The sequence below is a fragment of the Gallus gallus genome, chromosome 2 (genome assembly GCF_016699485.2).
Source record: "Gallus gallus isolate bGalGal1 chromosome 2, bGalGal1.mat.broiler.GRCg7b, whole genome shotgun sequence".
Taxonomy (NCBI): domain Eukaryota; kingdom Metazoa; phylum Chordata; class Aves; order Galliformes; family Phasianidae; genus Gallus; species Gallus gallus.
In genome coordinates, this window is record NC_052533.1 from 126909788 (window position 1) to 126930306 (window position 20519).

At 42.6% G+C, this 20519-nt stretch overlaps 1 protein-coding gene across 1 annotated transcript in view; it reads left to right on the forward strand.

The window, feature by feature from the left end:
* The first annotated feature begins 5010 nt into the window (after positions 1–5010).
* Positions 5011–20519, forward strand: part of LAPTM4B (lysosomal protein transmembrane 4 beta) — a 62114-nt gene continuing 46605 nt past the window's right edge. The window contains exons 1-2 of the mRNA XM_001233338.7: positions 5011–5350; positions 19282–19393. Of these exons, the coding sequence (XP_001233339.4) occupies positions 5081–5350; positions 19282–19393 (382 nt within the window). The 5' untranslated portion in view covers positions 5011–5080. The remainder of the gene's footprint in view (positions 5351–19281; positions 19394–20519) is intronic.

Below are 20519 nucleotides of genomic sequence, written 5' to 3' on the forward strand. Positions count from 1 at the left end.
TTCAAACCAGTTAAACACAGATATGGTGCTGTTGACAAGCTCAGCTCATACTTCAGCTGGTGTCTAGCACATCCTTGTCATGAGTTTATTCAACATTTCTTTGTTCCCTTTATCTCTGTGTGACTCTTCACTGTCACTGGAGATTTGTGAGAGTGAGAGACCAGCAGGCCTCAGCTTGTCATGTTGGGACTTTGGTCATCCCACAAAGTGCAGAGACCTACGCCATGGCATAACCACGAGTTCTACCCTTTGAGGGCATCCCAAAGGTATCTTTTTGGGTGGGCTGTGCCATCCCTCGTCTATGCAGCACCTGCCAGTGTGGCATCCTATTGATTAAGGTGGATCTATATATTTTATACTGAAGGAGTGTGCTGGGGGAATGATGCAGATAGCAGCATGGCCAAGAATAACATTGAGAATCCCATAATGCGCCTTGAAAAAAGTGTCGAGAAGGGCAGAAAATTATCCATGCTCCCACCCTACATGGTAGGACTTGGAGGTTCTCCATGCAGGATGAAGTATATCTCCGAGGAGACTGCAGCCCCTGGATAGCAGTTCTGACACTGAAGAAACACTTCCAGTATGTGTTATCAAACTGCAAATCTACTGCCAGGCAAAGAACTAGATAAATTCTTAACCTATTTTTGACATTTCTAGTGAATGTAGCATGGAGGTTTTGTTTCTCATCCAAAATGCTAAAAACTCATCTGTGAGGTTAGCATGAACAGGAAGGCAAGGAGAAGGGAGAAAGAGTGCAATTTCGGTAAACTTTAGATCTCGCCAGCCTGATTTTGAGTCCTACATTTTCACAGCAGAGCTGAGAGGCTCTTGAGGCAGAAAAGGCAAAAAGGAAGGAGCAGTAAGATGAGCTTTTCTTGGAGAACATCTGGGCTCCAGATGGTTTTGATTTACAAATGCAAAATATCAAAATATTTTAATTATATGTGTTTAAATGTGTCTGACTTCAAAACAGAATTTCAAAACGGTGACCCAATGGAACTGGTCTTGCAAACACTAAAAACACCATCATTAATGAATATATGCAAAGTACATCAGTTGATTCATTGTCTCCTATAAGGCCAATCATGACACAGCGCTCCAGAAGTGGGAGAAAGAGGTCCGGGCATTTCTCTTAACAATCATTACAGGTCAAATGAGAAGGAAGGAGGGAAGGAAGGAGGGAAGGAAGGAGGGAAGGAAGGAAGGAAGGAAGGGAAGGAGGGAGGGAGGGAGGAAGGGAGGGAGGGAGGAAGGAAGGAAGGAAGGAAGGAAGGAAGGAAATGTGTCCATCTGTGTGTTTGTACCCAAACTGTGTCAGTGTGAGGTTTTCTAAATGCCTCTAACATATATATAGAGTTGCAATGTAATGGAGAAATATACAGTTCTCACCTTAAATTGTTTTACTCAATCCAGGAGGACAAATGACCTTTGGAACCCATTTGGAGTTGCAGCAGCAGCTCAGTTTTATTGCTGGTCTTTCTCTGTGGCACAGAATTGGTGTCAGGTATTTATTGGAAAGTGTTGGGGTTTTTTAGAAAGTGTATTTCTTTGTTTGGTTGGTTGTTATTTTTTTTTTTTTTTAATTTGATTGCATTAACTGTTTCTGTAGCCCTAAATACAGAAATCATTGCAGCCATCCTGAAACACAGGCTCTGGACCCGGCAAAGCAAGAACCTGATCTTTAAAATTACTCTTAACTACAATCATAGACAATTTCCCAATCCTATGCTGAAAAGACAGAACCTAGACCTTGGTTTGAGGGCAATGTTTAACCCTTTTCTTATCTGCTCTTAGCCTGGCCAAATACAGAACAATCAACTTCTTTGCTCACCCTGGAGCAGGGGGCTGATCCCGCAGTGAATCATTGGCAATTTGAAAGGGCTCCATCAGCTGCCCCTGTGTGCGCTGCAGGCAGGGCTGTGCCGTGCTGCAGTGGGATCATTCAGGGCCGGTTGAGCGATGCCCCACCATCTCTACAGACTGTGAGTGCAGACAGAAGGTGGGAGTGATGTACAGCTTCCAAGCAGTATTGGTCATAAAGATATTAAAAACGCTGGGAGGAGTACCAGCAACCAGTTCTACTGAGCAAGACTGCACAAGAAAGTACCACATGGGTTGGAACATCTGCTAGCAGGAGGGAGAACTTGTCCCCTGAAGTGAGGACATCACTGGGGGCATGTAAGAGAGTAAACAGCAGGAGCAGGAAATAATACACTTTTTTTTTTGACAGCTAGCAACCCAGAGAAGCATTGGCAATGAAGAGCAGTTGGGCTGGGTCCTTCTCTAGCTGGCTGGCGTGGCTCTCAGGGCATTCTGAGGGTCCTGCATGAACCCAGTGTTGGGATTTACAGCCCATGGGAAGGAGGGGCAGGTGGGAACTGTGAGCCTGCATTTCTCTTCTGGGAAATGCACTGCTGCCCATGCCAATATGTGCTGAGAAACACTGGGCAAGGTTCTGCACTCTGTGGTGTTAAACTTTCAGAATCAAACCTTCACTTGGAGAATTTTCATACCATATCCTGGATCCCACTGGAATTTAAAGGTTATATATTTCCTCAGCACAATTAAAATAAGTGCCTACATGTGGACTGTTTATTTAATTGGGTGTACATATATCACTTTCTGAGTAAAGGAGCAATGAGGGCAGAGTTCCAGATTGCCTCTTGCACCCCTAGAAGTCTTGGCAAAACTCGGATCTCATCTATTTCAGAAGTTGTCACTGATGCACATTGGCATCACATGCCACCATTCTGCTGTTGGGTGTAAGGTCAGATGTGGTGGATTCACAGCCGCCTCTTCGAGAAGAATTTGTTGTTTGTGAAGGACACAGTGACTTGAACTGCAAAGACTGTGGTTATGGGTTTATGGCTGGGGTAATGCACAGGCTCTGAAACATATCAGTAAAAACATCTATTGGGAGGCATCCCTGCCTAGAGCAGGGGGTTGGAACTAGATGATTTTAAGAGTCCCTTCCAATCCAAACCATTCTGTGATTCTATGATCAAGTTTTACATATTTGCAAAACCCTCCATTTCTGATGAATTTCTCACTTAATACACGGACGACCATGTAATTTCAAGTCCTTTAAAGGTGTGTGTGGCAGCACAGGTGGATTTCCCAATGGCTGCCCAGCCTCGCTGCTAGCAGGGCAGTGTGTGGCACAGGGGCTGTGTGAGCTGTTTGATCAGCCCTGGAATGAGGACATCAAAACGGTGCCAAGCACTGCATCCTCCAGTAACTGCTGCCTGATTCTGGTATCCTGCCAGCCAGGCATCCTTCCAGGGAACTCACCCAGAGCCAAGGAAGGAGAGCAAATTCTCCACTGGATAAAATTTTTGCAGAGAGAGCTCAATGCTCAACTTGCAGATGTCACATTGTCTTATCAAAATCCATTTACCCATGAGAAAAATGTCTTGCTGTGCATCAGAGCACTGCAAACCTCATGTTGTAACCTGTGTTGTGGTCACTCCCACTTCTACCATCTCGCATCTTTTTGTTTTCACTCAGTTTGCAGCAATGTCTTTGCTGCTGCAGCTAGTAGCAGGGGGAGCGAGCTGGGGCTGGTTAGTGGGGTCTCCGTGCTGTCAACTGTCTGATCTCCTGAAACTCATTCAAAAGTCGAGGGTCCAGAGAGGAGACATTGCTTTATTCTGCATAGGGAAATCCCCACAAATCAAGCATGCTGAGACTTCGCAACGGCTTCTATTTAAAGTCAAAAGTTTTCAGAATACACCTATCCAATACATAAGTCACGCTACCTATTATATATTCATAAGATTGCATAAGTACAAGGTTACAGAAATACATTTCAACTTTCTGCACTTGCATGGTGGTCTTTGGTGGTCATTTAGGGAGTGTCCCACTCACTTTACCCATGTTTGGACACAGGCTTTCTAAGGACACCTTAGTCTTTTCTAATTGGTTTCTGCCTTGGATTTGTGCCCCTATCTCAAGGATGTCTGTTCTTGTTGCTCTTGTTTATTAAAGCCATGAAGAGGAACACCCAGTATGTTTATCATAGATAAGCAGAACTTAAAGCAGAACTTCAACCTTGAGCAAATGCCTCAGCCAGACAAACATGTCGAATAATCAGTTTTGAGACACCAGCTGTAAGTTACTGGGTGTCCCAGCCGAGGATTATCTGTGCTTCAAGGCAAGGACTGGGACTTCTGTCTGCAAAGCATCTACCACGCCACACAAACAGAAGTGGAAAGGAGCAGATTGGACTTCATCATTTCTCTAAGCTCTGCCTATGGGTTGGGTATGTGATATAAACTCTGAGGTTTCCTCATCTTTCCCGTCAGGTTTTTTGAATGGAAATTAATAATGATACAGGAAACCACTTTGAAGTAATTAACATTTGGCCTCTCTTTCTTCCTTTATCTTGTGAGGACATCAGGATCAAAGCCATTGATGGGAAACAAGATCCCACTGACCCCAGCTGCTGCCACCACAGCCCCGGGTGCCTCCATTCTGTCCCGCAGCTCATACATTGGCCCCCAGGAGCTGGCATCTGCTCCCTGCAGCTCTCACACACCACACAGAGGCAGATAAGGAAGGATTTAACAACAACATTGGGCAGGCTGTGGTGGCACTGGACTCAGCCAGACCGGCATCCTGCTCAGATCGTGCTGCACATGGCCAGGCCATTTCACACCTGTTTCTGCCCCTTCTCCCTTTCCTCCTTCCCAGTCTCCACCTTCTGAAAACGGAGGTTATGAAAAGTTCTTACTTAAAGGAATTTTAGTCCAATTCATTACAGTGGTTTTATGAGTAGGGATGAGGCATAGTCAGAAATGTTCTTCTGTGCCAAGTTAGCTTTTATCTGGGAGTCACTGTTGGGTGCAGATATCTGTGTGTATTAAAGAAGAGCCCCCAAGCAACCACACAGGGAAGAATCTGGGTACTTTCCAGGGTTATATTGTGACGATACACTGCGCGATTTGGTAGGCAGCCAAAACAGATGTCAGAAGATAACGTTTAGGGTCGGGCTGGGTGTACGGAGCTCCTGGCAGAACCTTCTGCAGCATTTCCCGGAGAGAACGACACCGCTTCCTCCAAGGAGCCCCCCGGGGCTGCGATGACCTTTCCGGGACCGCCTCAGCCCCCTCCCTCCGCCGCCGCCGCCGCCGCCGCCGCCGCCGCCGCCTCGAGTCCCGCCCGCCGGGAGGGGCGGTCCCGGCCCGGCCCAACACCGCCCCCGCGGAGCAGCGCGGCGAGAGGCGCCGAGCGCGGAACCCCGAGAGCCGCGGAGATGCTGAGCTCGCCCTGGGCGCGCTTCTATTCCAACAGCTGCTGCCTCTGCTGCCATGTCCGCACCGGCACCATCATTCTCGGCGTCTGGTACCTGGTAAGCGGCCCCGCCGTGCCCGCGTCCCCCCGGGGCGGGGGGATTCTTCGGTCTCGTGGGCCGGCACGGTTGCGCTCCGCCAGCTGTGTCTGGGGGGGGGAAAGCCCTCTCCCCGTTACCAGCATTATGGCGTCGGGTGAGCTCCTGTGCTTCCTTGCTGCTCCCTTTAACGCGCGCACAGGCTGGTGCTGATCCTCTGCTCTGGGAAATAAAATCCGTGTGTATTTAGGGTCGGGGAGGGAGAGGGGGGGTAAGGCTGTCGATACAGGCAGGTTCGCCGCGGTCTCAGACAACGAGCTGAGTTCACATCTTCACCCCGAGCCGGGGGTGAAGGTGTGACAGGTGGCGCTTCTGCCCCGCCGCCCCCCACCCCGGGCTCAGGCTGCGGTGCTGGGCACGCTGGGGCCGGCTGTGGAACCAGCCTGAAGTGTGCTCTGAAAATCTGGTTCTGTGCTCTCTGGTTGCTGCTTCATGAAGAAGTCGGTGTCAGAGAAGTGCTGGTCATTGGAGTTCGGTCTGCCCGGCAGAGAGCTGAATGTCACGGGCATTGGGTGCCAGGAAAGCTATAGGAAGGGAGTAAGGAATTGACCCTTGGGGCACAGCTTTAATGGGTCACTGCCATCCACCCAAGAAATGGCTGGACACAGCTGTCCTGCCAGGAGAAGGCTCAGGAGAAGGCATGCTGAGCCCACAGCTCCTCTCCCACCGCTGAAAATCTTTTCTCAATCCCTTGGGTAGCAATGCCAGGAAAGCCGCTTTCCCAGAGCCAGCCCTGCCATAGTCGCAGTGTTTGCAAACGTGTCATGGCAATAAAGAGCCGGCTCATTGCTCTAGGTTACACAGATGTGCTTCAGCCTCTTTCTCCTTCCCTGTTTCTTGGTACGACACATCCATCTCCATCAGATGCCAAGGCCACCCAGAGCTGTTTGCCAAGTGTCATTTTTCAAGTGGCTGCAGACGGAAGCGGATTGGACCTGGGCTTGTTTGCTAACTACTGAAATTCCCTTCAGAAGGAAGTGAAAAGCTCAGGGCTGGCCTCCATTGTAGGACAGCTCATTAAATAAATTCAATCAGCTTAATTGAAAGGCTGGGTTGACGTTTATGTCCCAGAAATCATATAAAATACCCCATGTCCTATGAAAGGCATATTTCACTGTTTTAGAAAATGGTACATCATTTGAGCTATTTCTTGCTCCTGATTAATAGCTAAATGAAATATCCACAGACTGTAGTATCTGTAATAATTGCAGCATTGAAAAGATGCCCTTTTTGCCCAGCCACAACTGTTTCAAGAAGTTTGACTATGACTTGAAAGCCTTTGAGCGTTTCTTGCAGGATGCTTATTACTTTCTGCCTTCAGCTGAAAGAACCTCCTCACGTCAGTTCCATGAAGACAGGGACACTGACTTTTTGCTTCTCAGTGGACCTAAAAATATTTGAGGAAGAGCAAATTAAGTGCATCCGTTGGTCTTAGATACAGAGAAATGCCTGAGAGCTCTTTAGACTTTGTTCAGTACTTCAGTACTGTGAACCAATGTTTAAAAGCCAGTGCCCCACCTTCACGTGCCATTTTTCTGCATAATCTGTTTTAAAATACTCTTCTGTAGCTATCAGTTCTTTGTTGGTTTATACCTCTTCCTGCTTTGCTTCTTTTGCTTTTATAATTTTTTCAGAGCACGCGTCTGAACGACTTCAAATTGACACCAACTCATAACATCCCAGTGTGCACATTACTTTCTGCCCTTTCTCCTATATCACAAATGTTTTTATTTTTGAGGTAGACTGTTATGAATAGAATTTGTGATATATGTTGATAAGAAATACTAAACTTTTTTGCTAGTTTACCAGGTTAGGAGGTGAATAAGGGGTAGTCTCCCAAGTAAATGCTGCCCTGGTTGCAAAGTCTGGTTTACAAAGTCATACATGAAAATATTGTTTTATTTCAAAAAATCAACTACACTTTGATACCATATACATAAAAATCAGTGCCAGCCTGGTGGTAATTTTTTCTTTGCATTCATTTTGGTTGCATTACTCCAAACCACAAATGAGCTATGAGCATAAAGTCAGAAATTAAAACCCTTTGATTTTTCTCATCACACCAATATGTTTTCTCTATGCTGTTTGCCATTATGCTATTGTGTTTCAGTAGTTCCTTCTTGGTATCATGCCTAGACTAATATAATACAGCATTACATGATATTACACTATATGCCATGCACCATACCATATACCTACTATCACAGAGCACTGAGTTACTTCAATGTAAAACATGTAATGTGAAGGATGGAGCAGCCAAGTAACAGCCAGTGAAAAAATTCCTGACATCTATGTCTTGTAGGGCTGCAGGATGCCCTGCACTTTAGGAAATGCTGTGCTGTGTTGGGGGGAAGAACTTCAGATGTGTTGCAATATTGAATTTAAATATGATGTTCATAAAAGCTGTCTGGGAGCAATACATATTTCAAAATATGTATTTTGAAGCTGAACCAGTTCAGTTCAGATGGCTGTTGCCTTTGTTTTTCATCCCACTGACGTGAACTTTATGCTTCTTAGTAACCTATCAAACATAAGGACAGAAGTAATTAAGCAGAAGATTTTTGGGCACAAAAGTCTTAAAAGTGTCGTACTGGGAGGAAAGAAGGAAAATGAGAATGTCACTTCCAGTCGCTTAGTTCTGATCTAGATGTTTGTATCAGCATGCTGTTCAAAGCCTCTGAAATGAGGCAACTTCAGTTCTGAAGTCTCCTGGTACCAGTGTCCAAGGGAGAGCTGTCATTTTGATTAGCTCCAAGTGATCCATTGCACATCGGTGAGTCAGAATACTATCCCCTTTGGCAACAGCATTTATACATAGATAGTGTCGTCTTCCTGAGTGTATAGACTCCACTTTCTTTACACATGAAAAATATATATATATATAAAAGAAGAAACAGTGTTGGATGTTCTGATAGTGTCACAGAAGGATTTTCCACTAGCTCGAGTACTGTGTTCAGTTTTGGACACCTCAGTACAGAAAGGACATTGAGCTGCAGGATCAGGTCTAAAGAGAGGCAACAAAGCTTGTGAAGGGCTTGAAGAATATGCCCTACGAGGAGAGACTGAAGGAACTGGGGCTGTTTAGTCTGGGAAAAAGGAAGCTGAGGGGAAACATTATTGCCTTCTTCAAATATGTGAAAGGTGAGTACAGCGAGAGTGGGGATGGTCTCTTCTCATTGGTGACAGGTGACAGGACAAGGGGAAATGGCGTTAAGTTGTGCCAGCCTAAGTTTAGGTTGGATATCAGGAAAAACTTCTTTATAGAAAGGGTGGTTAAGCACTGGAATAGGCTCCCCAGGGAGGTGGTTGAGTCACCATCTCTGGATGTGTTTAAAAACCATTTGGATGTGGTGCTCAGGGACATGACTTAGCAGGGGGTTGTTAGAGTTAGGGTAGTATGGTCAGGTTGTGGTTGGACTCGATGATCTTTAAGGTCTTTTCCAACCTGAGCAATTCTATGATTCTATGATGCACAGCAGTGGTGCTTTGTGCACACCCAGTGGCTCCATTGGCACCATCTGGGACAACAGCAATTATCTTCAGTTGACTTGTGGAGGGGAAAGATGAAACATTTGGGGAAAAAAAAAATCGAAGAAGGGTAAAAAGAAAACAAACAACTGTGAAAGAAGGAGCGCTGCCTTTGGTGCTGTGCAGCAGATTGGGGTGGCCCGGACCCCTGGGGCTGCCTCGGGAGCTGTCCAGCACCGCAGGAGCTGAACCGCTGCTCCGCACCGCCTCCGGAGCCCCGCGAGGGAGCCTAAAAATAACATCTAATGGAAGAGCAAGAACCTTTTATAACTGCGAGTTATTCAGATTGCTGAAGCACCCTCTGAAGGACATGTGGGAAGAATATAAATAGAGCAAGCCTAGGTTTTTAGCCAGGGTGTCTTCGACGTTTGAGCAGCTATTTGTGGAAGGCTCAGGATGGATTGCTAGTCGTGATGTTTCAGTGCTGGACTTTTTTCTTTGAGCACACAGTTTAATGGTTTCTATCTGCATTCTAGTATTCTAATAAAGGGATTGCATCCTAATGGATGAAATAATGTAGCGATAATAAACTTTTTATTCTGTAAATCAAAAGAAAGGTACTGCTTACTATACCCTCATTGTGCAGTGGGTTTACAGATTGAACATTCTGCTGAGATCATTAGAGTGCACTTGATCTGATGTAAAAAAAAAAAAAAAAATCAAGGTATATTTTATGACTACGTTATGTTTATTCCCTTTTCCTTTCCAAGGCCTGTGCTAAACTGCGAGTATGGTGATGTGCTTAAATACCAGTTAGAAGATTACTGAAATCTAGGCTCACTTTGCAGGGAGTAGAGATCAGCACTGACTGTGCATGTAGACAAAATATATCTACACCAAGGTCCTCTAAGCTACTCTGTCCCTAAACTTGCAACCTTTAAACAGTCTAGGACTGCTCACATCAGCAAGGAGTTGTAAGTACATGTCACTTGAACAGGATGAAAAAGCCATTTCAAGGAAGATAAAATGTAATAATAATAATAATAATAATAATAAATTATTGTCTTTAAACTTGCAAGTATTGGGAGAATTTGAAAACTGAAAAAAAAAAAAAAGAGAGAGAGAGAATTGAAAGCATGAAAGGGGGAAAATTGCACCATTAGAAACCCTGATATTCAAGGTAGCTGGGAACTTTGTTATCCTGGGACCAGGTTGTGGAATTTGCATGAATACAAGTTTGAGGTCTTGTGTTTTACTTAGAAATTCAGACTTGTTTATTTTTATATGGAATTAAATTGATTAACAATAAGAGATCTCCAACTTTATCAGTGTACTAATGATCACACTGATGCTCCTGTTCCTTCATACAAGCCAATGATGCCGCTTCCCATGTTGTGTCAGTGTGATATTACTGGGATACTGTGTCAGGTTACCCTGCAGGCACTGCTGCCTTTACCACCTCCTCTAACAGTCCAGTACTGGTGGCACAGTCTTGCAGAATGGGGCTCACTGGTTCACCAAGTGGTTGCAATTCTGTGGCCCAGACCAGGCAGTACATTCACAGGGAAGAGCTGGGTGATGCCATTGGCATGACTAATTCTCATGCCTTAGCAGGAGATGCAGCATCATCAGCAGGTGAGAGTTCTTCACTGACAGGTGAAGGGGGAATCACGTAATCTGCAATGACTCAAGCTGCCCAATTCTTGTAGTAGAAATGACTGCAATGACTGAATATTTATGTTTCAAGTTCTGTGTCTATAAAAACATTGATATCTTTTTTTTTTTTTTTTTAAATTGCCTTTACTTCCTTTCACAAAATAAACACTGAAATCTTAGGGAAAACAAACAAACAGACAGTTATATTCCCCAAACTTATGAAGACTTCCTGCTTTATGTGCATGCTTGTTCTTGAGGAGAGTGGAAAGGAAAAATGGAATTATTTATGAATGAAGAAACATGTTGAATATCCAACTGACACTGAAATCAGTGTATTTACTCTTAGAGTGAATCACATCAATTTCATTATCTTATTCAAGATGAGCATGAAGTATATTAGCAATCCTGCACATAAATACCTACTCGTGACTTGCACAGTACTTTCTTAAGAAACTGAAAACATATGTCTGCATTTAAGATATGAATAAAGCCCAGCACTGATCATCAGTTCAAATTAGACAGGTCTGTTCTGGAGGACTGTTTATATTTCAGTTGTAACTTATATAGAGAGGCAACTTAGAATAATGTAATTGCGAATTGCTTTATGAACGTGTTCTGGAGAACTCCTTAAATAAATCCTTCCCACCATGCACAATTCCAGGCTGCTTTCTACTGGGCAGGACCTTATCCCACCTTATCCCAATTCATTCAGGACCTCTTCAGTTAAATTACAAAATAAAGTCCAAATTGTGAGAAATGTATGTTGTACGATCAGTAGAACAATTTGCAAAGACCCTAATCACTCACCTATGGATGACTGAGTTAATCCATGAACAGGCCAGAAAGTTTACATGAAGAAAGGATGGGTTCACGGTACCTGGTATACTACATTGCCCATATATCTGTTCTGAGGGAAAATAACCAACTTTGTGTGTTTGCTTGTGTTGCACAAGGAACAGAAACAGCATTTTGTCAGTCTTCCCTTGACTTTGTCACACATTTGTGTGTTTATTAATGTTTCTGTTTAAAACACTTTTTAAGGCATTAAAGGGCTAAAATTCCCTGTAAGCATCATTTGGACAGCCCATGCATTTACTGAACTGTTTATTAGCCTGTAACACAATACCAGGATTTCTGAGCACTTCTTTAAGCTCTAATCACCTTGTGTGTGCAGGTTTTTTATATCTCCAAATACCACAGTAGGATTTTCCCCAGAGGGAATGAATTATTGCAACCAGAGCTGATAATCTGCATCAGTTGTCCAGGATAATGGCACAGCTGTTTTCTCCAATTAAAAATTTCAGAAAATGAAAAGTTTTGTGAACAGCTGTCTTCCTCCTGTGAGAAAACAGACAGTTTTAAGAGGAATTAAATTTACATAAATGCTCATTAAAGGAAAGACGTGCTAGGAGTGCAGTACACTATTTTTGTTTTTTAAACATGTTATACAAAAAAATCATGAAAGTAGTCACAGAAAGGAGAGGAGGTATTACATTAATCAAGTAAAATGTGTTTAGAAGTTCTGCTGAAAGTTAATATTTCCTAGTGAGTACACATTGCACTTTGTAAACTGATTGTTGATTAGGCTGACGTCAGTGAAAATGCAATTAGTCTTATATATTCCTGGACATATGGAACGGATGTTGCAAAATAGCCAGGAATTAATTTCCTCTATAGCCTTCTTCCTCTTCCATGTTATTGTGATTTGGCTGTCGTGACTCGACTGCAAAACTATGGAAGATCAAATTGGTCAAGGCCTGAAAATGCACACGTAAGTTTTTGTGGTGCTCTGCAGCTGAACTTGAGGTTCAAAGCCCCAAATCTCTGAAGAGCAGAGTAGGCAGAGCTCAGGCAGCACTGTGGCTGGCATGGGTAAGACACTCCTGCCAGCTGGGGCCAGCTGCCTCTGACAACTCAGTCTGGCTGTACTGGGCCATCCTGTCTCACAATTCCAAATCAAGGTTCAGGTTCATGGGACATACCCAAACTCATATCACTTGAACAGGGCTGCCCTCAAAATTTGTGGTCAACCGTAAGCTTAAAAATCCATTTGTAGAAGTCAAGAACAAAAACAGAAACCAAACCAATCCCAAATCACTATCTGAACAACACTTATTCCAGGTTGAAATACTTATTCCTGGTTGGACTGGATGATCCTGTGGGTCTTTTCCAACCTTAGCAATTCTATGATTCTATGATTCTAATGAAGTTTCAATGCATACCAATTCTTTCCTAGCTCTCCATAGCATCCTTAACCAAGGTGTGCTTCATTGGAAAACATGAGCTGGTCTGTCCATGCTGTATTTCAGATGTTTCTGTATGATTGTACTTTCCCAGTGTTGGGTAGAAGGCTTCAGCGTTCATTTTCAGAACCTTGAGCAGATAGAGTTTCAACTTTCTTTAAATACAATGTAAAAGTAATAAAGAATCCACCAATAAATTTACATATATATACCTTATTCCCTTAAACCACAAAAGGACTAAGATTAAGTATGTAACAAATTAAACTCTGTCTGTAGGGAGACAGAAATCTCTAGAGTGCATCATGTACTGTTTATCCATCTATTTTTTCTTTTGTGAATTTAGTCATTACCATATTTCATTAGTGACAGGCCTCTTGTGGTTTGGGTTTTAGGGCTGGCAGGCAGCAGTAGATGAGTCATTTTTATAGAAGAGTGCTGATAAATTATGCTGGACTTCCTATATCAATTTAATCAGCACAGAATTTGAAGTGCAATGCTTATTGTCATTATAATAATAGAAGTTGAGATTGTATATAAAGTCTGATTAAAATACTTCTATGCAGATTTCTATTGTATGATGTCTTTAATATGCACCCTCTACTAGACTAGTTTGAGCCTGCCTGGATCATTCTTTGACTTTTTATGAATAATATGCAAAACTAAGAAACTAAGCAACAGGAATTGCAGACTCTACCCTAACTTCTCACAGTTAAAGGGAGACTTAATCACTATTTCTGGTCTGACTAATGTTCTCCCAGTGTCAGTGCAGCATTTCAGATAACAGTCAGAAATGTACTTTAAGAAACCACACAGGGAAGCAAGAATGACTTGTGCAAGGAAGACATTTTATTTTGTTCTCCTACTATTTTAAATTCAGTCAATAATCTGAAGCTTATATTTTGTTTTTAAGATGTCTTGAAATATATCCGAGCACATACATTTCCTGAAAAAAAACCTCTCAATTTCTCTGTGTTCCTCCTTATATCTTCAGTAATGTCTGTTAACAAATTTCACTGGTGAGGGGGGTGAAGGATTTCCCTTTAACTGAACTTTACTTGGCCATATTTCTGTTTCCCTTCAGTCTGTTACATTTGATGAAAAGCCAGACAAGTATGACTGAGTTTCCTTCCTTGAACCATTAATTATTTTGTGCGCTGCTAACATAACTGCAGCTTTTCCCTGCCCCTTGAACTGGAGAGTTGATACACTTCAATTAACATGAGACAGAAAGCTTACATAGCGGAAAGATGGAGAAGTATCTGCTCTGTTAGTCAGAATTGTCCTTCTCTGCCATTTCCCAGGAGGCAAATGCTCAGATGTAGCTTCTGGTTCCTCAGTGCCCTGGGAGGGAAGATGACTGAACCATTTCCATGAGATCCATAATGAAGCTGTTCACATACCACTCCTCTTTTCTTCTCACATCCTTTGACTGCTCCCTACAGTAGTCAGACATCCACAAAAACTTAGTTGTGGGAAGGCAAAGGCAGATGTAGAAAATAAAAGATTGCCAAGGTAGCCTACCTAGACATTTTCTATACATTCTTTCTCTAATGGTAAAACTGACTTCAGGTGTCCAAGTATTATAAAATGTTTACAGACCTGTTTTTGGTTTAGATTCAAAGTGCAAGAAAGATGTGTTTTTTGTTTTCTATTTTGTTGGTTTGTTGTTGTTGTTGGTGGTGGTGGTTTTTGCTGCTGTTGTTTTCCCCTCTAGACAGTGAGCACTGTCATGTTTGCTTTCTACTAGTTTTATGTCCCTCTTATACTGTGGTGCGCAAAATGGCACGCAGTGCTCGAGGTGGGGCTGCACCAATTGCAGAGTGGAAGCACAGAGAAGAAGGGGAAAGAGACTCAGAAATAAAAGCACACCTTTCCCCACATGGACTGTGTGCAGATATGTACATGCATGGTTTCAGCTATAAACTGAATTCTCAGTATAAATAAAGCTTCTTTTCTTCTTAATTTTTCCTATAAATATGAGGAATTCTCTTCACTGCATTGGGAAGTCTTTGGAGAAGTCTTGTGGGATGTTTGTAGAGCTGACCCTGTGGGGTTCAATAAAAACGTGGATGTATTTTTAACACAGTGTGTCGAATTAAAGTAAGCTTAATATTTTCTCTTCTAAATTCCTTGATCAGAGCAACTGTAAGCTGGATGAATCCCACTGCAACTCCTGACATCTCATTTAGTACTTACAGTCATCTGTGTCATTCACTGGCTTCAACATTTCTCCATTTGCCTGAGTTAGGTGGTGGTAAAAGATCTGTATGCGTGGTATGCTTTTATGAGCTACTGTTTTAATTTTATATAAGCAGAGATAAATACCATGCAAACCTCAGCTCTGTGAGGGGTCTGAAATTATAACAGTAATCATTTCTTCATCACCTGCTGATACAGTGTTGATACACAGTGATACTCCTGTCTCTTTGCATTTTAACTCTGTGGGCCACTTCCCATCTTGGGAACAAACAATGTGGAAGAGAAGACAAACTCATTGGCAGCAGAGGTCTCTAAGTTTAGCACGTTTTGTAGTTTCCAAACTCTGGATGCTGGCAGTGGCAAACATGAGGTTGTTTCCTTGCATCCTAAATGACTGCATGTTCCCTCTTGCAGACTTGCCTCATGTCATACACAAGCTGCTGTTTCTTTATCGCTGTGCAGATGGGAGCAGTAACAGTGGCTGGCGGTGTGATCCTGCTCTCAGCACCTGCTGCCCTGCTCCATCTTGCCTACATGCAGTCTTTCACACAGTTGTTGATATTTAATTTTGTCTTTCACTCAGATTTGAAATTGTTTTGTAAGACCAGAAGGAAAAATCCATGTGTTGTTCCAATATTTGGACTAGCTGTCTACTCCAGAATAACCCCCATTTTCCCCCTTTCACTACATATACTGGAATCTCTACAAAACAGGGGATTTATCTTCCTTCCCATTGATGAAGAGGTCACAGCAGGGCTGGCAGGGCCATCAAGGCCTCTTAGTGCCCCTGGGGTTCCTCTCCCATCACTCTGGGTAGAGCTATGACTATAACCCGTTGGTCATAGTTCTGATCTGGCAGTGGAAAATCTTGCCTTTTATGCTTACCACACCTAACACCACTTTGCTGTATGTTCGTGAATGTGTTTCTGTTTCTCAGTTTATAAAAGGAGAACAATGTGCCCCATCAAAGGATTATAGGGTTTAGTTGCTTTCTGAAACATTGCACAATTAAAACACTTTCTAAATGCTGTTCATTAATTGTTACCTTATTTGTTGCTGGGGGAATGTAAAGCCTTTTGAAGGAAACCTTGGCCATATTGAGAGAGCAGCAAAAACCTCCTTTGCTCTCCTAGAACAGATCTCAACTTTCATACCAACCACATATGTCAATGGGGATTCACTTTATGCTCTTTGCTTTGATGATGTGTCCTTGGAAGATGCTACATCAGTAAGTTTTTAGACACATTAAACATATGCATTAAAGCATTATTCAAAATTCAATGGTTGGTTCACATTCAAAACAAAAGAAAAACCCCAACAAATGCAACACACCCAGCTGTGCACACCTTTGTTTTCTTGAGCAAGAGGTTGAGCAAATAAACACTTGGTGTATTTCACTTCCATTGCTGACAGCACGGTTGGAAGGTGCTCAAAGATCATTATGAGGATCAGAATATAAAAACCCGATAGATCAGAAAAGTGGTGCATTGGAATGATTCCACTGACTGCACTAGGCTTTACTTCAGACAAACACATCCTGTGTCTCTGTGTACAGACTTAAAGACTATGCTGACCAACACATAATCTGAATCTGGGCATATCCGCATGGAGAAAGCAGAGTGCCTAGGTCAGTATTACACAAATCTTCCTTTCTGTGTCTGCACAAAAGATTAAACTGGCATGCCTTTAAAATAGCAACGTGATATACATTTATAGTTTCTGTTTACTTGCTTGTTTTGAGTACTCTCCTTAAGTAATATTTATATATTACTGTCATCTTGTCTCTGGTTTTCCACAGAAGAGTATAAAGCAATAACTGGATTGCAATATAAAGTTATATATAATACTAAAAATTGAGAAGGTCTGTAGATTAATTTGAATCTTAATGATTATCTGACCCGCCTTGGAGGCCAACCAAGAATAGAAAGACAAGACAAGACCATGGCAACAGCATTTCCAACACAAAGCTGTCTAACTGTTCTGTGACAAAATTCAGCAACGAGGATTCCTAAACCCCTCTAGATGATCTCTTCTACCATCTGATTGTTCAGCAAGTCGCATAACCTACATTCCCTCTTGCTGTAATTTAAATCTGTTACTTTACCCATCTCCCAGTAGATGTGGAGAAGTTTATTGCCTCCTTTCCCTTGTCTTTCTCTCTTCACTAGTCTAAGCATGCTTAGCTTTTCCTGACGACTCACACCTTTTAGACATCTAATCATCCTCTGTTCTCTTGCAGGACCCTCCTCAGGGTTTTTATCAGTATGTTTCTGAAGGACTTTGAACTAGGCCCTTCCTGCAGAGTCCCAGTAGAGGACAAGTAGGAGGAGAACTTGCACATCTGATGCCTGCAGCACTGCCCACCATCATGCTGCTCACAGGATGGTGCTGAGTCATGTTCAGTTTGTTCATTGTTGTACTCAGCACTTTGTTCTGAGAAACTGCTACCTACTCAGTTATCTCTCCTCTTGCTTTTCTGCAGTTGTTTGTCACAAATGTAATGTTCTATCCTTGTTGCCAATGAACTGTGCTCTCTGTCTGACTTCTCCTGTAGTTGGCCGAAGTCCTTACAGCCTGGCACTGGCTGCAAACTAAAGAAAGATAAAATGCACAAGTTACTTGAAATACCAAGTATTTCAACAATACTGGAGAACCCTATTCAGTAGATCTTTTGTGAATCTTTGAGAGTTATGCTTTTATTACTGTCATCCTGCTGGCTTTGCACTCACCTTCCTGCACTTTCAGCTAGACCAGGTTTTCCCAGCTCACTGAGAATCTCATCATGTCAGAAGGACTGCTAAGATGCAAAGAGATGATAACTTCTGCTTTTCCCCTGTTCACAAAGCCTATTTACCTGTAAAGAAGGTAAATAGGATGAACTAATACAGCTTGTAATTGACAAACCCATGGAGAATACTGTTTATGACCATACAAATGTTAAGTAACATCAAAAACACCACTTCACTGTCTGTTTTTGGGTTGACTTTATTCTTGAATCATACATTCTAGGCAGAATTTTTTATGGCCTTCTTCTTTGTGAACTGTGCTTACTTTTTCCTATCTTGTGAGCCTAATCTATTAATAATTTTTCAAAGAGCATTGCTAACAATTCTGATATCAGTTAAACTCAACATAATTTGCCCATCAAAAAGCATTTATCTTTACCAAGAAATTCTCTAGCCTGTTCGTGTCTTCTTATTATAGCCTGTGTTCTTACACCTTTTTGTTGCTGTTAGGAACCTGTGATCAGATTGGGATGACTTCAAAGTGAGAACCAATGCAATAAAAATCCATCTTTTGCAGCATACTCTATTATCAGCTTTCTTTTCTTTACTTTCCTGTTGATCAGATATCTTTTTACTTCTGTAGAATAATTTTTTAAACAGGCTGTGTTGTTTCATACCGACTAATCTTCTTTGCAATTAGTCCTCATCATTTCAAAGTGATATAAACATTTTGTTCAAATTAGCTTTAAAATAGAGCTCTTCCCTCCCTTTACATTCCTCTCATACCTACTCACTGACTATCTGTTTCTACTGAGTTTTTTGATCAATACTATATTCTTGCATTTAACTCACTTACCACATTTCATAGACCGAGTCTTCCTGGGCGTGAATTTCTCTGGGTGTGAATTTTCTCTGGGCAGCCTGGTCTGGTGGTTGGCGACCCTACACATAGCAGGGGGGTTGAAACTAGATGATCACAGTGGTCTTTTTCAACCCAGGCCATTGTATGATTCTATGATTCTACAATGCTATGATTCTATGAATTTCCTGCTATACCTTGTGCTTCAAGATGTTTGTCAGTGATTGGACTCATGCTGCCACCTACTCCCATCTTGCTACGGCTTTCTGATCTAACAGCTCATGTGAACCAGCTCATCATTCACAGCCCCTTCTAAAACTGTCTCTTCCAGCAAATGATCCAATCCTTGATCATCAAGCATTTTAACAGGGCATGTTACCAATTCCAGCTCTGTCATACTAATAATCCTTCACTGTAGCAGTTATTTGTAGTAATCTCAAAGCTATTGTTTTTAATTGATATTCATTTTTCTGACAGAACAAACTGAAATGGCCATGTTAACGTGCTTTATAATGAAAGAGCAGTGGTAACTTGTCTGATGTTATAGGAGAGAGTCCAAAGGAGAAGGAGTAACTCAACAAATCCAGAGAAAATAATTATGATGTTAGTGAAATATTGCATTTCTGTGGTTGGAAAGCAGCCCGTGCCTCAGCCAGCCGAGCCAGTGGGAGACATCCTGTCCAGAGCTGTTTCATGGATTATTTTCACAGCCTGACCCTTTTCCCCTCTTCCTCTCCACAGATCATCAACTCAGTGGTACTGCTGATTCTGCTGAGCGCCCTGACCGACCCTGACCAATACCACCTCACCAGCGCCGAATTAGGGGGTGAATTTGAATTTATGGATGATGCCAGTAAGTACGGTCTGTCAGAACACGAACACTCATTGCTCCAGAATTTAGGTAGCTGTCTTATCACTTCAGTAATTATTGTCATCTAGTTCTTTTATCCCCTTGGCATCCTTGGTATCTTACGGATGCATTTTTATTGTGAATGGTACATTTGTGGCACTGTTCAAGCGGGTTGCATGCTAGTAGCCTTACAGCCACTTGTGCTGTTTCCTGACTGGGCAGGGCAGAGCCATCCCGGGACATGCAGATGTTATCCCTCGGTGCAGTTCTGAGAGCCCTGGGGGAATTTTTCAAGATGCAGGAAGCCCTGACCTCTGAGTCCCATGCCCTGTAGGGCCTGCCAATGCATAAGAACATGTGCTGCTATTTCTATAACTATCCGGATGTGTTGTCCAGATATGCCGTCTGGATTCCTGTTGTACCTCTTTGAACAGCCACCATGTGCACATGGCATGACTTGCACCAATCTGTCATGATAGATGCAGGTGATAGATATTAACTGCACAGTCACAGAAGTATGGCGATAACACAGGGCTCTCCTTCTCACACCAAAGGGCATAGCAAATCTTCAGTACAGTTCCAGGGCAGTGTGAGACAGGACATTTATTTCTGCCGAAAAAACCTCCTGTCTTTGCAAACACTTCTTTCTTCCAGGGCAGTTTCGTTTCCAGGCCAAATATTCGATGGTGTTTGGACTTTTGGCTTAATTGTTTAAGTAGTATTCAGAATTTTTCCCCCTGTATGTTATTTTGATAAAAATATCTGTTTATTTGCATTTCTACTCAGAAGATAGCTACATTCAGGACTTCCCACTGCAATCTAAAATAACGGCTCCCACAACTTCCACTGGAGCCTTGCTGCTCACAACCACACATCTACAGCAAAAGGCTCCAACTCCATTCCTCATCCCTGCTGCAGTCAATAAAAATATCAGCAGGAATAGCTCTACGCATGAGGAAACTAATTATAACCATCGTGTGTTAGAGCTGCTGGGTTATTTGTTAAGGGATACTTATTTCCACAAGTTCTTTAGTGCAGATCAAAACCTTGAAGGCTTAAATTTAATATTAGGGGGCAATTGCTACTTTACTGTGTCTTCACTGACAAAGCGCCTACAACTTCGCACTAA